The 17,307-nt window shown below is 46.1% G+C and overlaps 1 protein-coding gene across 1 annotated transcript in view; it reads right to left on the reverse strand.

Annotated features, from left to right (window-relative positions):
- The window catches only part of CHCHD3 (coiled-coil-helix-coiled-coil-helix domain containing 3), a 105,662-nt gene extending 90,001 nt beyond the window's left edge, over positions 1-15,661 (reverse strand). Inside the window, exon 1 of the mRNA XM_081331771.1 lies at positions 15,612-15,661. Within this exon, the coding sequence (XP_081187897.1) occupies positions 15,612-15,647 (36 nt within the window). The 5' untranslated portion in view covers positions 15,648-15,661. The remainder of the gene's footprint in view (positions 1-15,611) is intronic.
- Between the last annotated feature and the right edge of the window lie 1,646 nt (positions 15,662-17,307).

Below are 17,307 nucleotides of genomic sequence, written 5' to 3' on the forward strand. Positions count from 1 at the left end.
ATCAGTTTGGGCCAATCACAAGGAGAATGTGAGTTCTAGTTCCACCTTAGGCATGAAAGCCAGCTGGGTGACTTTGGGCCAATCTCCAGGAGACGGTGAGTTCTAGTCCCGCCTTAGGCATGAAAGCCAGCTGGGTGACTTTGGGCCAATCTCCAGGAGACGGTGAGTTCTAGTCCCGCCTTAGGCATGAAAGCCGGTTGGGTGATTTTGGGCCAGTCCATCTCCAGGAGATGGTGAATTCTAGTCTCACCCTGGGCATGAAAGCCTACTGGGTGCCTCTTGGCCAATCACCAGGAGAATGTGAGTTATAGACCCGCCTTAGCAATGAAAGCCAGCTGGGGGATTTTGGGCCAATCACCAGGAGACGGTGAGTTCTAGTCCCGCCTTAGCCATGAAAGCCAGCTGGGTGACTTTGGGCCAATCTCCAGGAGACGGTGAGTTCTAGTCCCGCCTTAGGCATGAAAGCCGGTTGGGTGATTTTGGGCCAGTCCATCTCCAGGAGATGGTGAATTCTAGTCTCACCCTGGGCATGAAAGCCTACTGGGTGCCTCTTGGCCAATCACCAGGAGAATGTGAGTTATAGACCCGCCTTAGCAATGAAAGCCAGCTGGGGGATTTTGGGCCAATCACCAGGAGACGGTGAGTTCTAGTCCCGCCTTAGCCATGAAAGCCAGCTGGGTGACTTTGGGCCAATCACCAGGAGACGGTGAGTTCTAGTCCCGCCTTAGGCATGAAAGCCGGTTGGGTGATTTCGGGCCAGTCCCTCTCTCTCCGCCCAATTCACCTCACAGGGTTGTTGTTGTGGGGGGAAATAGGAGGAGGAAGGTGCGTTGAATATGTTCACCAGCTTCAGCTATTTGAAGAATAATAAAGGGGAGATAAACAAACCAACAAATCTACCCTCTGTACAAATCTCTATAAATCTCCTCTCCACATTAATAAGCTCTGAAGCTTGCTCCATCTTCAATTCACGGAGATTTCTATCCTATCCTAATATTCCATCAATTTTTCTCCTATCAGGCAGAATCCCAGGAATGAAACTACAGGCTGTCCTTGGCTTACAACGGTTCATTTAGTGACGATTCAAAGTTACAACGGCACTGAAAAAAAGGAACTGATGACCGTTTTCCATGCTTACGACCCCGTGGTCATGTGATCAAAATTCAGAGGCCTGGCAACTGACTCGTCTTTCCGACGGATGCAGTGTCCCAGGGTCACGTGATCCGTCAATAGAGAACCCAGATTCCCTTAACAACCCTATTACTGATTTAACAACTACGGTGGCAAATGTCTCACTTAGAAACAACAACAACAACAACAACAACAATAATAATAATCTGTTTCACATTTAATATGTGAGTGCAGCAAAATCGCGCAAACTGATTACAAAGCTAGACCATGACCAAGTTGCTAAACTAATCCACTGGGCATTGTGTAAAAAATACGACTTGCCTGTGTCCGAAAAGTCGTGGGAACATAGGGTGGAAAAAGTTGTCGAGAATGAGAGGGTGAAGATCTTGTGGGACTTTTGAATACAGACAGATCGCCGTTTGGAACACAACACGCCAGATATCGCAGTTGAAGAGAACCGAAGTGTACAGCTGATTGATATGGCTGTACCAGGAGATGCCAGAGTCGAAGAAAAAGAACTGGGGAAAATTACGAAATACCGCGACCTGGCCATCGAAACTGCGCGATTGTGGATGAAACGTGTAACAGGGATACCCATTGTCATCGGGGCACTGGGAACTATGTCCAAAAACTTTACAAAATACATCAAGAAATTGCAGCTTCCTGCAATAACTCCAGCAAAGCTACAAAAAACTGTGCTACTCGGAACATCTCGCATTTTAAGGAGATACCTGGTTGATACCTAGGATGCTGGCAGCAACCCGTGTCAACCATTAGTGCCAGTCAATTTGAGTGTTCAGTTGACTCATGTTTTATGAATAAAAGTTATATAATAATAATAAGAGAATACGATGGTCATAGCAAACACTCTTTTCCAACAACCCAAGAGACGGCTCTACACATGGACATCACCAGACGGTCAACACAGAAATCAGATTGACTATATGCTCTGCAGCCAAAGATGGAGAAGCTCTATACAGTCAGTAAAAACAAGACCAGGAGCTGACTGTGGCTCAGACCATGAGCTTCTCCTTGCAAAGTTTAAGCTTAAACTGAAGAAAGTAGGGAAAAGCACTAGGCCACTCAGGTATGAATTAAATCATATCCCTGTTGAATATACAGTAGAGGTGACAAATAGATTTAAGGAATTAGATCTGATAGACAGAGTGCCTGAAGAACTATGGACAGAGGCTCGTGACATTGTACAACAGGTAGCAACCAAAACCATCCCAAAGAAAAAGAAATGCAAGAAAGCAAAATGGCTGTCTGAGGAAGCTTTGCAAATAGCTAAGGAAAGGAGGGAAGCGAAAGGCAAGGGAGAAAAACATACATATGCCCAATTGAATGCAGAATTCCAGAGAATAGCTAGAAGAGATAAGAATGCCTTCTTAAATGAACAGTGCAAAGAAATAGAAGAAAACAATAGAATAGGGAGGACCAGAGATCTTTTCAAGAAAATTGGACAGATGAAGGGAACGTTTAATGCAAAAATGGGCATGATAAAGGACCAAAATGGCAGGGACCTAACAGAGGCAGAAGAGATTAAGAAGAGGTGGCAAAATTACACAGAAGAACTATACAAGAATGAGCTTAATGTCCCTGATAATCACAATGAGGTGGTCACTGACCTCGAGCCAGACATCCTAGAATGTGAAGTGAAGTGGGCCTTAGAAAAGCTGAGCAACAACAAAGCTAGTGGAGGTGACAGTATTCCAGCTGAGCTATTCAAAATCTTAAAAGACAGTGCAGTAAAAGTGCTACACTCAATTTGCCAGCAAATTTGGAAAACTCAACAGTGGCCACAGGATTGGAAAAGATCAGTTTACATTCCAATTCCAAAGAAAGGCAGTGCCAAAGAATGTTCAAACTATCGCACCATTGCACTCATTTCTCATGCTAGTAAAGTCATGCTTAAAATCCTACAAGCTAGACTTCAGCAGTATGTGGATCGAGAACTACCAGAAGTACAGGCAGGATTTCGAAGAGGCAGAGGAACTAGAGATCAAATTGCCAACATACGCTGGATCATGGAGAAAGCTAGGGAGTTCCAGAAAAACATCTACTTCTGCTTCATTGACTATGCTAAAGCCTTTGATTGTGTGGATCATAACAAACTGTGGCAAGTTCTTAAAGAGATGGGAGTACCAGACCATCTTATTTGTCTCTTGAGAAACCTATATGCGGGTCAAGAAGCAACAGTGAGAACTGGACATGGAACCACTGATTGGTTCAAAATTGGGAAAGGAGTCCGGCAAGGCTGTATACTGTCGCCCTGCCTATTTAACTTATATGCAGAGCACATCATGAGAAAGGCAGGGCTAGATGAATCAAAAGTTGGAATTAAGATTGCCGGAAGAAATATCAACAACCTTAGATACGCAGATGATACCACTCTAATGGCAGAAAGTGAAGAAGAACTAAAGAGCCTCTTGTTGCGGGTGAAGAAGGAGAGTGCAAAAGTTGGGTTGAAACTTAACATTAAGAAAACCAAGATCATGGCATCTGGCCCTCTCAATTCCTGGCAAATAGATGGGGAAGAAATGGAGGTAGTGACAGATTTTATTTTCCTGGGCTCCAAGATCACTGCAGATGGGGACTGTAGCCAAGAAATTAAAAGACGCTTGCTCCTGGGGAGGAAAGCCATGGCAAATCTAGACAGCACACTAAAAAGCAGAGACATCACCCTGTCAACAAAAGTGCGTATAGTCAAGGCTATGGTCTTCCCAGTTGCAATGTATGGCAGTGAAAGTTGGACCATAAGAAAGGCTGAGCGCCAAAGAATTGAGGCCTTTGAACTATGGTGCTGGAGAAGACTCCTGCGAGTCCCTTGGACTGCAAGGCGATCAAACCGGTCAGTCCTAGAGGAGATCAATCCTGACTGCTCTTTAGAAGGCCAGATCCTGAAGCTAAAACTCAAATACTTTGGCCACCTAATGAGAAGGAAGGACTCACTGGAGAAGAGCCTAATGCTGGGAAAGATCGAGGGCAATAGAAGAACGGGACGACAGAGAATGAGGTGGCTGGATGGAGTCACTGAAGCAGTAGGCGTGAGCTTAAATGGACTCCAGAAGATGGTAGAGGACAGGAAGGCCTGGAGGAATGTTGTCCATAGGGTCGCGATGGGTCGGACACGACTTCGCAGCTAACAACAACAACAACAACAACAACAACAACAACAACAACAACAATAATAATAATAATAATAATAATAATAATAATAAAGAACTGCAAGCAAGAACTGGTGGGATCATAAAACAGAGAAAGTCATAGAAAATGATAAAGTTAAACCGCTCTGGGACTTCAGAATTCAAACAGACACGCCTCTGCAACATAACACCCGGACTTAACAATTGTCGGTAAGAAAGACAAAAAAGTCTGGATAGTGGACGTGGCAGTGCCTGGAGACAGCAGAATAGACGAGAAAGAACTGGAGAAGATAACAAAATACAAAGACCTACAAACAGAAATAGAAAGACTGTGTAAGAGACGCCTTGGGTGCAATCCGAAAACAACTGGAACACCACTTGAACACCATCATCGGCGCTGACAAATTCGCCATTAGTCAATTGCAAAAGGCAGCCTTACTAGGAACTGCTTCCATCCTGTGACGAGATCTGTAATACCATCCAACATCCACATCTGCCTATCCCAGGTCCTTGGGAAGGACTCGATAGGTAGACAAAAACGCCAAATCTGGTCTGAACATCTGGCTGACTGTGCAATGACCAATAATAATAATAATGATGATGATAATAAAGTTGGAAGGGACCTTGAAGGTCATCTAGTCCAACCCCCTGCTCAGGCAGGAAACCCTATACCATTCCAGACAAATGGTTGTCCAGTCTCACTTGCAGTCGTAAGGTGAGGACTACCGGTAGTATGCCCTTTGTCTGCTTCTTAGGAGGGTCTGGGGAAACCTGAAGCCCCCCCCCCCCGGTGACGATTCTGACTTTAGCCGACATTGGGGAAACCGCTCAGAATTTCACAGGGCCAGCTAGGCTGACAAAGAGACAAAAATTGATTTTTAGGAAGACGAGAAGGCCTCTTTGTCGGTAGTAAAACAAAAAGAAGCAAAATGAGCTGTCCACCGTCCTGAGATTAACGTCTCCCCAAAACGCTGCCACTCTGATATTAAAAGAGACAAGAGCAACACCAACAATAAATAGGATCCCATCAAGAGGAAGAACGCAACCAGATGTTGCTAAGGAGAGATAAGACGTGCTTGTACAGAATTTAAACATTGGCTGGGTTGAAGTAGCCATCTAAAGTTAAGCCGAGTTGGAAGGGGCCCTGGAGGTCTTCTAGTCCAACCCGCTGCTCAAGCAGGAAAACCTAGCCTATACCATTTCAGACCAAGGGTTAAAAGCTTAGCCAGATGCTTTGAGGGAACGTGTGAACCGTTTTCCGTGCACCCCAGTTTCTTTTAGGGCTTAACTGATTCCCACTGGGGTTGATGATTAAGTTAAGTTTTATCTTATCCTGCAACCTTGAACCGGGCAACCATTTTTGAGCCAAGAAATCTCAAAACAGGCTAACTTACAGAATGCACCCAAAAACCCAGCACCCAGGACTCCGTGGAATTGAAACTGGGCCAATTTGGTAAAATATTAAAATTGAAGTTTCCCCATTTCTGAACCAAAAAGGGACTGGCTGAGGAATTCTGGGGAGTTGGAAGTCCACAAGTCATAAAAGGGCCTAGGTCTGAAGGCCCCTGCTTTAAATGAAATATCCGTCTCCAGGTTGGAGCCTTAAAGCGAAAGAAATAAACCCAGGTAGTCTTCGACCTAGGACCACAATGGAGCCCAGTTTTGTTGTTGTTAAGTGAGACATAGGTTAAGGGAGTTGTGCCCCATTTTGCGATTTTTCTTCCCTCAGAGTGTTGAGTGAATCACTGCAGTTGTTATGTTAGTCACTCGGTCGTTAAGCGAAGCCGACTTCCCCCCCCCCATGGACTTTGCTTGTCAGAAGGTCGCAAAAGGGGATCGCGTCACACACACACACACACACACACACACACACACACACACACACACACACACACGGACACTGCGACCGTCATAAATAGGAGTCAGGTGCCCAGCGGCTGAATTCTGATCACGTGAGCACGGGGAGGCTGCAACGGTCGTAAATGCAGAAAAACGGTCCTAAGTCACTTTTTTCACTCATTAAATGGTCACTAAAAATTGAGGACTCCCTGAATGAAAAGATCAAAAGACCATGCCCTAATCCAGCGGATCCCGACCTTTTCTATACCCTGCACCCGTACGACGCTTCTGATATATTCTCGCACCCCCTTACAAAGGTTTGAAATGACGGCAACGAATTATGCATATGCAGTATAATTTTAAAACTTCTAAAGCCAAGTTTTCGCACCTCCTGGGATATCATCTCGCACCCCCCCACACCGCTTGGGAACTCCTCCCCTAATCCTTCCAACTTAATAATAATAAAGCTGGAAGGGACCTTGGAGGTCATCTAGTCCAACCCCTGCTCAGGCAGGAAACCCTATACCATTTCAGGCAAATGGCTGTCCAGTCTCTTCTTAAAAACTTCCAGTGTTGGAGCATTCACAGCTTCTGGAGGCAGATTGTTCCACTGGTTAATTGTTTTAACTGTCAGGAAGTTTCTCCTTAGTTCTAGGTTGCTTCTCTCCTTGACTAGTTTCCATCCGTTGCTTCTTGTCCGGCCTTCAGGGGCTTTGGAGAATAGCTTGACTGCCTCTTCTTTGGGGCAGCCCCTGAGATACTGGAAGACTGCTATCATGTCCCCCCTCGTCCTTCTCTTCATGAAACTAGACCAGTGATGGCGAACCTTTTAGAGACCAAGTGTCCAAACTGCAACCCAAAATCCACTTATGTGTCATCGGGTGCCAGGTGGGCATGGCCCATCGGGTGGGTGTGGCCAATTGGGTGTGGCCCATTGGGTGGGCGTGGCTGTGGTGGTAACGGCAGACTGGGTGGGACTAAAAAGTTCAATCAATCAATTCCAACTTTGCAAGATCTTTTTTTTTCCGTGAGTTGAAATTGATTGATTGATTGAACCTTTTTTTTTTTGCAAACAGCAGTGGAGGCCTAAAACGGAAAAGTTTTATAAAACCCAATTGAAGGCCAAGGACTGGGGCGACGGTACGTGTGCCCACAGAGAGGGCTCTGCGTGCCACCTGTGGCACGTGTGCCATAGGTTCGCCACCACTGAACTAGACATTCCCAATTCCAGCCACCGTTCCTTGTATGTTTTATCCTCCAGTCCTCTAATCATCTTTTGTTTCTCTTCTCTGCACTCTTTCTAGAGTCTCAACATCTTTTTGACATCGTGGCGACCGAAACTGGATGCAGTGGCCTTACCAAGGCGTTATAAAGAGGGGGGGTGGGAGAGCTCTGAGTTTTGCAAGAGAGGTAATGATTTATAAATATTAAGTATCTTTTAAAATGGAAGGAAAGTCTAGGGTGGAGGGAAGGGTAGAACACCGCTCCAATCATCTAAGGCAATTGTGAGATGGCCTTCGTGGTGAGGTCTTCTCCTTGACCCCGCCAACGTAATAGGAAAGCTGCTGCTGCCTTGAGCTGGATGACTCTGCCCATGTTTTTCCATCCCACCCCCCGCAAATCGTGGAAAATTATAACCCACCCACCCCAAAGGGAAAATAAGTAGAAGAGGTTTGCTGGATGCTGCTACTAACGTGAAGTTTATGCCGAAGACAATGAAACGATGATGGTGCCACAGGGGGGGGGTCTTGGCTTTAAATGCCTCAGAAATCAAATTTAAAAGAATTACTAATTTGTTTCTCTCCGCTTCACTTTAATTCAGCCAAGTCAAACTAGTTGCAAAAGACACGCCAGAACTGCCCTCGGTTTCGCAACGTGGCGGCAAAAAGGCACAAATCACCAGTCGGTGACAGAAATTAGAAAGTTGTGAGGTCACACAATGGGATCAACGCAAGCATGGCTCGCTGCAGAATGGGGGGGGGAGTTTTTAGTAATTTTTGCTTGTTGCTTTTTTTTAACGTAGGGCTCACGAAAAGGACAAAGAAACACAAAAAGGGCATCCACAATTAAGTCACAATGGTTGTAAAATGATCAGGCTCGATTGTTGCGGCCTCTGTTTCGCGGTGGTTGTAAAGTGACTGCTGCAGCCCTTAAGCAAACGTCGTGGTCATTAAGCGGACCCCACGGTTGTTAAGCGAAGCCTATGGAGTGTCTTTGGCCTGAAGATCAAAGTAAATGCTACTTTCCGGCAAAAATGGTGTATATTGCAGTCATGTTACACACAGTTGTACAGTTGCAAGAAAAAGTATGTGAACCCTTTGGGATTATGTGGTTTTTTGCATGAATTGGCCATAAAATGCGCTCTAAATGTCATGTAAGTCACAACAATAGAAAAACACAGTCTGCTTAAAATAATACTACACAAACATTAGCTGTTGTCATGTTTTAATTGAAGATAAGATGGAAACATTCACAGTGCAGGGTGGAAAAAGTATGTGAAGCTTTGGACTTAATAACTGGTTGACCCTCCTTTGGCAGCAATAACCTCAACCAAACGTTTCCTGTAGTTGCAGATCAGACCTGCACAACGATCTGGAGTAATTTTGGACCACTCCTCTTCACAAAACTCTTTCAGTGTAGCAATATTCTTGGGATGTCTGGTGTGAATCGCTCTCTTAAGGTCATGCCACAGCATTTCAATCGGGTTGAGGTCAGGACTCTGACTGGGCCACTCCACAAGGCGTATTCTGTTCTGTTGAAGCCACTGTTTTGTTGAATTACTTGTATGCTTTGGGTCATTGTCCTGTTGCATCACCCATCCTCTGCGGAGCTTCAGTTGGCGGACAGATGGTCATACGTTTTCCTGCAAAATGTCCTGATAAACTCTGGAATTCATTTTCCCATCAATGACAACAATCCGTCCAGGCCCTGAGGCAGCAAAGCAGCCCCAAACCATGATGCTCCCTCCGCCATGTTTTACAGTGGGGATGAGGTTTTGATGTTGGTGTGCTGTGCCATTTTTTCTCCACACATAGTGTTGTGTGTTTTTTCCAAACAACTCAATTTTGGTTTCATCTGTCCACGTTTGAAGGTTGCAAAAGAGCACCTGGATGTTCCACAGCACTACTGGCAAAATATACTGTGGACAGATGAAACCAATACATTCAGCTTTGGAGCTATGAAGATTGTTGGCCGAGCAGGTACAAAAACAGCCAGGGAAATGATTGAAGCCTGGGAAACAGGGCCCTTGTCAATCAACAGGCGTGCTGATTTACCACCAGCCTATCAAATACTTAGGAGGTGAGGGTTTGGCAGCACAAGGGAACGACAGCCAATCGCTGGCCATCAACACGCCAATCAGCCAATAGGAAGGCACCACATAAATACAACTCATAGAATAGCCCAAAACACGTATTCCAGTAGAGAGAAGTTCCCCAAAGATGAATTCGAAAGCTCGGCAGAGTAAATCAATCCTTGGTCCGGCAAACAACGCAGACTGGATCTTGCAACGTTATCGTGGCACACATATATTTGCCTTCCTTCACAAAACTCAATACGGCTTTCTTTTCTGACTGGCTACTAGGAATCTAACAAACATCCCTTTGCACAGAACAAATCCGAGAATAAGAAGACATGACAAACCTTCTGGCTTAGAGGGCCGAACATTTGTGTCTCTCCCGTTGTGTGAAGATGAAATAAGGCAACGGTCAGTGAAGAGTTGAAACTGAAATTGCAATGCAACAATACAGAGGCTGATTAAACGCACACTTAACCTGAAGAACTCCTGGCCACTGGGCTACACAAAGAAAGCTTTGGTGAAACGTTAAAAGCAGTCTCCACGTTTGGAATGGTGGTTAAGACGGACGACGTTTCATTTTTTTATTTTTTTTTAAAGGAAATAATCCGCTTTTAAAGAACGAGTCTTTGGGGTGGCTTTTTATTTATGCTTTTTTACATTATTAAACAGGTGCTAAAATCGTCTGCCGGGTCGAGGTGAAAAGAGCACCCAGATCCAATTCCAAGATGCAAAGTGTTATTAAAAAATACATATCTATATTTTTACATGTGTGTTTCCCACCAAATATGCTCCACTTTGTGCTTTTATACCCTAGCAAACCTCAGGAGAGAAACTGGAAAATTTAAAGATGGGTTTCGCACTTAGGGACGGTTTTTCATCTGTCCCTAAAGATGGGATTGTCCCGGGTTTTCTACTGTGCAGCTAGTCCCCGACTTACGGCCACAACTGAGCCCCAGATGTATGTTGCTCAGTGAGAAATTTGCTAAGTGAGCGTTTGCCCCACTTTACGACTTTCCGTGTCACATCTCTTAAGCCAATCACTGCGCTTGTTAATCTAGTAACACGGCTGTTAAGCGAATCCGGCTTTCCCCCATCGACTTTGCTTGTATGAAGATCGCAAAAGGGGATTGCGTGACCCCGGGATGCTGCAACTGTCACAAGTGCATGCCAGTTGCCAGGCTTCTGAATGTTGATCACGTGACCGAAGGGATGCTGCAAAAGTATGAAAGACGGTCTTAAGCCCCTTTTTCAGTGCCGTTGTAACTTCGAACAGTCACTAAATGGACTGTTGTAAGGTGAGGACTACCTGTATTCTAGAACTCTGCAGGGCAGAGGTCTCCAAACTTGGCAACCAGGGACTGGTTCTGTGGAGGGAGATTTTCCCGTGGACTAAAGGGGGCGTGGTTTCACATCCTGCCTGCATCCCGCAGATGGGGCTTCAGTTAGTTGTGCAGGCCGTTTTCTGGCATGCTTTGGACCGGTGCTGTAGAGGATGTTCTTGCACATGAACCTATGCCAGGGGTAGGCAACCTTGGCTCTTTTATGACTTGTGGACTTCAACTCCCGGAATTCCTGAGCCAGCATGGGGGAACTATGGCTCCTTCATGACTCGTGGACTTCAACTCCCAGAATTCCTGAGCCAGCATGGGGGAACTATGGCCCCCTTTATGACTCGTGGACTTCAACTCCCAGAATTCCTGAGCCAGCATGGGGGAACTATGGCCCCCTTTGTGACTCGTGGACTTCAACTCCCAGAATTCCTGAGCCAGCATGGGGGAACTATGGCCCCCTTTGTGACTCGTGGACTTCAACTCCCAGAATTCCTGAGCCAGCATGGGGGAACTATGGCCCCCTTCGTGACTCGTGGACTTCAACTCCCAGAATTCCTGAGCCAGCATGGGGGAACTATGGCCCCCTTTATGACTCGTGGACTTCAACTCCCAGAATTCCTGAGCCAGCATGGGGGAACTATGGCCCCCTTTGTGACTCGTGGACTTCAACTCCCAGAATTCCTGAGCCAGCATGGGGGAACTATGGCCCCCTTCATGACTCGTGGACTTCAACTCCCAGAATTCCTGAGCCAGCATGGGGGAACTATGGCCCCCTTTGTGACTCGTGGACTTCAACTCCCAGAATTCCTGAGCCAGCATGGGCGAACTATGGCCCCTTCATGACTCGTGGACTTCAACTCCCAGAATTCCTGAGCCAGCCATGCTGAGGGGAAAGGGAGAGGTTTCCAAGCTGAGCCATGCTGGCTCAGGAATTCTGGGAGCTGAGGCCCACAAGTCATGAAGGGGCCACAGTTCCCCCATGCTGGCTCAGGAATTCTGGGAGTTGAAGTCCCCGAGTCACAAAAGAGCCAAGGTTGCCGACCCTTGACCTAAGGCCTTGATCAAGCTACAATGGTGTAGGGCAGGGGTCTTCAAACTTGGCAACTTTAAGGCTTGTGGACTTCAACTCCACAACAGGGCCCTTGTCAATCAACAGGTGTGCTGATTTACCACCAGCCTATCAAATACTTAGGAAGTGAGGGTTTGGCAGCACAAAGAAACGGCAGCCAATCGCTGGCCATCAAAACACCAATCAGCCAATAGGAAGGCGCCACATAAATACAACTCATAGAATAGCCCCAAACACATATTCCAGTAGAGAGAAGTTCCCTGAAGATGGGCTGGCTGAGGAATTCTGGGAGTTGTAGTCCACAAGTCTTAGAGTTGCCAAGTTTGAAGACCCCTGGTATAGGGCGGAGGGTTGGACTAGATGCCCTACAAGGTCCCTTCCAACTCTGTTACTCGGTTAACTGTTCTTTCTGTTTACTGCCCAATTACTTTTCAAATGCATTTCCTAATTGTTTGATCTCGATGTTGGTAGACCAAGGCTGTGCACACACTGGTGTCCGTGTGTGTGTGTGTGTGTGTGTGTGTGTGTGTGTGAGAGAGAGAGAGAGAGAGAGAGAGAGAGAGAGAGAGAGAGAGAGAGAGAGAGAGAGAGAGGGAGGGAGGGAGGGAGGGAGGGAGGGAGGGAGGAGAGAGAGAGAGAGAGAGAGAGAGAGAGAGAGAGAGAGAGAGAGAGAGAGAGAGAGAAAGAGTCAGTCTGCAAGATGGCAGGTGCAGAGTACTGGGATCACAATTTCACTCCTTCCATATGAGCACCTGTCATCTTGCAGATTTTCACACACACACACACACAAATCCATTTTGGATTTGGAAGCAGGTACTTGGGCGAACAAAGCACCTATCCACAATTCCTTAAAGCAGCTGTGCATTTTTTTTCCTCCACCCCGCTACAACACGCTACAGCTGCAACGATATAATTTACTCCCTTAATATTTGTGTTTTTAGCGATGGCTCCGCACCGGAGATAAAAGCCATTTAGATCCTGTAAATTGCTCCTGAAACAGTTGGTGACTTCATTTCTCCTCATTCAACTCTCTTAAGCCGTTCCCATTTTCCTCTCTAGCTCTGTGCTGAAGTATCGCATGAAACTAATATTTGAATTTTCTGAAAGTACTTACCAAAAAAGAGCCTCCCCGAAAAGCAAAGAAAAGGCTGCAATTTGCTGTTGAACTTACAAAGCAATCGCTCCATTTGTTTCATCGTTCTCATATTTCGGTATCAAAAAAAAAGGATTCTAGTTAATGGAGATTTATCAAATAACTGACATCATGGCTGACTCCGTGGTGTAGATATACAATACTGGGGGGGGGGAAGTATATCGTGCTTTCAAACTGTCCCTATCAATGCAAACTTCCACAAGACCTGCTGCAGTGTTGATCAATGAGAAAAGATTACTTAAACTGATTTTTTCCCCCTATATTTCAAGCATCCGTAGCTATATGTAATACGTACACACATATATGTAGTCCTCAACTTACAAGCACAATTGAGTGCAAAATTTCTACGGCAGGGCGAGTTTTGACCCATTTTACAACCTTTCTTGCCACTGTTGTTAAAAAAATCACTGTTAGCTGCATGGTGGTGAAGTGAACGTGGCTTCCCCCATTGTCAGAAAGTCGCGAAAGGGGATCACGTGACGCCGGAACGCTGTGACCATCCTAAATACGAGTCAGTTGCCAAAGGCCCGGATTCTGATCATCTGACCATGGGGATGGTGCAATGGTCGTTAAGTGTGAAATACGGTCACAGGTCACTGTTTTCAGTGAGGCTGTAACGATTGTCACGGACAATCTGTACACATACACGATTTTATTTTTAAATTAACTGGCAAAATGTGGCTAGTTCTCAATTTTTGACTGGTAGCCTAGCGATTGTTCAAAGTTATGACAGGACATTTACGACCTGGTTCTGAAGTTGTGACGGTCAATAACCACCTCTGAGGTGATGTGGCCGCATGGCAGCCTAGCAATTGTTCAAAGTTATGACAGGACATTTACAACCTGGTTCTGAAGTTGTAACGGTTGAGGTGACGTGACCGCATGTCGGCTGCTGGACAAGCGGCCTGCATTTGTGGCTGTTTGCAACACCTCAGAGTCACGTTACAATTTTCGCCAAAAAAAAATGGCCTTTCTTTCCAGTGTTCAGAGTTTTAATTGGGGTTTTTATATTTTTTCAGGGATTTAATTTAATCTTTTTAAATTGTTTTTAATTTTTGTATCGATGTTTTAAGTACCCTGTGAACCGCCCTGAGTCCTACGGGAAAGGGCGGTATATAAATTCAATAAAATTCAAATTCAAATTCAAACCCAGCCCACTTTACGACGGCTGCAATGAAGGTCATAAAGTGGGTCAGTCACCTGGCTGACCTGGCTGACGACTGTCTCGACGTACGACCGTGACGGGCAGGTTCCGTTACAGTCGCAAATCGAGGACCCGCCTGTACATGCGTGAGAAATGCGTGTATTTTTCTTTTCTTTTCTTTTTTCCTCCCTCAGCGTAAGAGCTTGTGATAGCAAGGCAGTTGTAATCCTATCTATTTTTAATAAATATCTCGTCCCGCTGAGGAGATCGTCTCCACGCCATCTGTCATTACGCCAACCTGGGTGGATGAGACCAATTGTCTCCCGGGTCTTGTTTTACACTATTTTCATAGCGATGTCAAGACACAAGAAGGCATGGTTTGCTGCAAATAAATAAATAAATAAATAAATAAAATTGCTCTCTTCCACGCCGTATCCAAAAATCAGCATTTATCCACTGAAACGTGTGTTTGCCTTGGGTTTTTTTTATTATTATTTATTTATTTAAGGGCCAGCTAATGGGAAAGGAGGAGTCGCAAAGCCCTGTCTACCCATAAGTATAAAAAGCAAAACAAAAGAACGGTGCAGGGTTTTTTTTAGGCAAGAGAAATGTTAGTGCTGCCCAGACAAGTGGTGTGCAGAGTGCAATTTGTGGGAAAGAATAATTTGGACAAGTATTTTACAGCCCTCTCCGTTTTATAGGCGCTGGCAGGCTTAGCAAAGGAGCAGCTGGGCAGCTGAGCTTAAGCGCCGTCGTGGTGCTTTTACATCTCTTCCGATTGCCTAACGACAGGGAGTCCTCGACTTATGCCCACAATGGAGCCCCCAGATTTCCGTCGCTAAGCGAGACAATTGCTAGGCGAGTTTTGTCCCGCTTTTACGGCCTTCCTTGCCGCAGTTGTGGAGTGAGACACCCGGCTGTTAAGTCATATTTTGATCACGTGACCAGCAACGGTCGTTAAGTGTGAAAAATGGCCACAAGTCCCCCCCCCTTTTTTCCCCAGTGCCGTTGTAACTTTAAACGGTCGCTAAACTGAACGGTTGTAACTCGAGGACCGGAGTTACCTAAATGACTGACTATCAGGCTCTTGCTGCTCTCATCCAGCAAAAGGGCTGTCTGTATACTGGTAACGCTCGACTTGCAAGCGTTCCTCCTTTAGCGACCATTCCATGTCACAGCTGCACTGGGAAAAAAGAACTTGTGACCGTTTTCCACACTTATGACCGTTGCGGCATCCCCGTGGTCACGTGATCAAACTTGAAACGCTTGGCAACCGACTCGTATTTAGGACGGCTGCAATGTCCCGGCGTCATACGACCCCTTTTTTGCAACCTTCCGACAAGCAAACTCAGTGGGCGAAGCCGAGTTCAGTTAACGTCCATATTACTAAGTTAAGAACTGCAGTGATTCACTTAACAACATCGTTGGGTCATGAGACGTCTGCAAAAAAACCCACCAACTTCAGAGAGCGCCAAGGACTCCATAGTTGTTCTCCTTCACCTCCTCCTTCTCTTTCTCCTCCTCCTTCCCCTTCATTCCTTCTCCTTCCGCTTCTCCTCCTCCACTTCCCTTCTAGCCCTGATGATGTTACCTAGTTGGGTCATGAAACGTCTGCAAGAAAACAGCCAAGCTCAGAGAGCACCAAGGACCCCACAGTCCTCCTCTTCCTCCTGCCATTCCCTTATAGCCCTGATGATGATGTTCCCTAGTTGGGTCATGAAATGTCTGCACTGTCCTCCTCCTCCTCCTCCTCTCTCCACAATCCCCCTTCCCTTCTAGCACTGATGATGTTCCCTGGTTGGGTCATGAAACATCTGCAAGGAAACCAAGATCAGAGTGCTCCTCCTTCTCCTCCTCCTCACCATAAACCCCACTGCCTTCTAGCCCTGATGCTGTTCGCTAGTTGGGTCATGAAATGTCTGCAAGAAATCCACCAAGGTCAGAGAGCTCCTCCTCCTCCTCCTCCTCCTCCTCCTCCTGCCATTCCCTTCTAGCCCTGATGATGTTACCTAGTTGGGTCATGAAACGTCTGCAAGAAAACAGCCAAGCTCAGAGAGCACCAAGGACCCCACAGTCCTCCTCTTCCTCCTCTACTTCCCTTCCAGCCCTGATGATGTTACCTAGTTGGGTCATGAAATGTCTGCAAGGAAACCACCCAGCTCAGAGAGCACCCAAGCATTGGTTGGCTGGGGAATTCTGGGAGTTGACGTCCAGACATCTTAAAGTTGCCGAGAACACCGATTTAACATCTACATGAGACCAGTCCATAAGGTTATCCCCTGGCATGGGGTTAGATACCAACAGGACAGAGAGTCCTCACTCAGTGACCACAATAGGGACTAGCAACTCCTACCTGCTAAGTGGGAGGGGGGGGGGAAATCACATGACTGATGCCCTCTTGAAGTCACCAAAATCACCCGTCCCACAGTAGGAAGTTTCTGGAAGCCACTTACTTTTGCAACGCTTGGGCTCCAGCGCAAGCGTACATACTCAGCCTATTTTCAATATTGTGGTGACCTTGCCTTAAATCAATGATATATATAAAGGGACGTACATCTCCCCACACACACAAGCCGCACAACTTTGAAAAATAGCTGTTCCTCGTGAAATTCTCTCCGAGACCACGGGTCGTGAGATGATAAAGTAAAGATTTCAGCATTTCTCCCAGCCGAGAAGCCATCGTGACAGAAATTCGAGGGGGGAAAAAATGGCATCGCATAATCCTGCAGACGAATGCCCTGGAATTTTTCATTTTAGGCCTCAAAATGGCTTTCCGAAGGCGCAATTCCATTTTAAAATAGAGGCAGGGCTCTTTTGTGCCTCCCACATTCCTGCGTCCAGTCCTCTTGTCACCAGGGCCGGAACGCGTGAAAAAAAATCTATCTATTATTTTCGTTTTTAAATAACAGGAATCCATCACCAAGCCCCAAACCCTTCCAGAGGCCCTTTCGGAAGAGATCTGAGACAGCGGCAAATTAAAGTGGATCCTATTACTTGCAGGTCCAGGAGCACAAAGAACTGCAGGAAACCAGCGGTGGAAGCCCCGTCACTTTGATCTCCATTGTGAGAGAAAAGCAAAAATGACATCTTCAAATGAAAACAATTTATAATGGATGAAAAGGCAGATAGATGTAAAGGGAACAGGACTGGGCGAAGAGGGGGCCGGAGACGGAGGGATGGAGACACCGAGGGAGCG

Source organism: Vipera berus (genome assembly GCF_964194415.1).
Source record: "Vipera berus genome assembly, chromosome: 6".
Lineage (NCBI taxonomy): Eukaryota > Metazoa > Chordata > Lepidosauria > Squamata > Viperidae > Vipera > Vipera berus.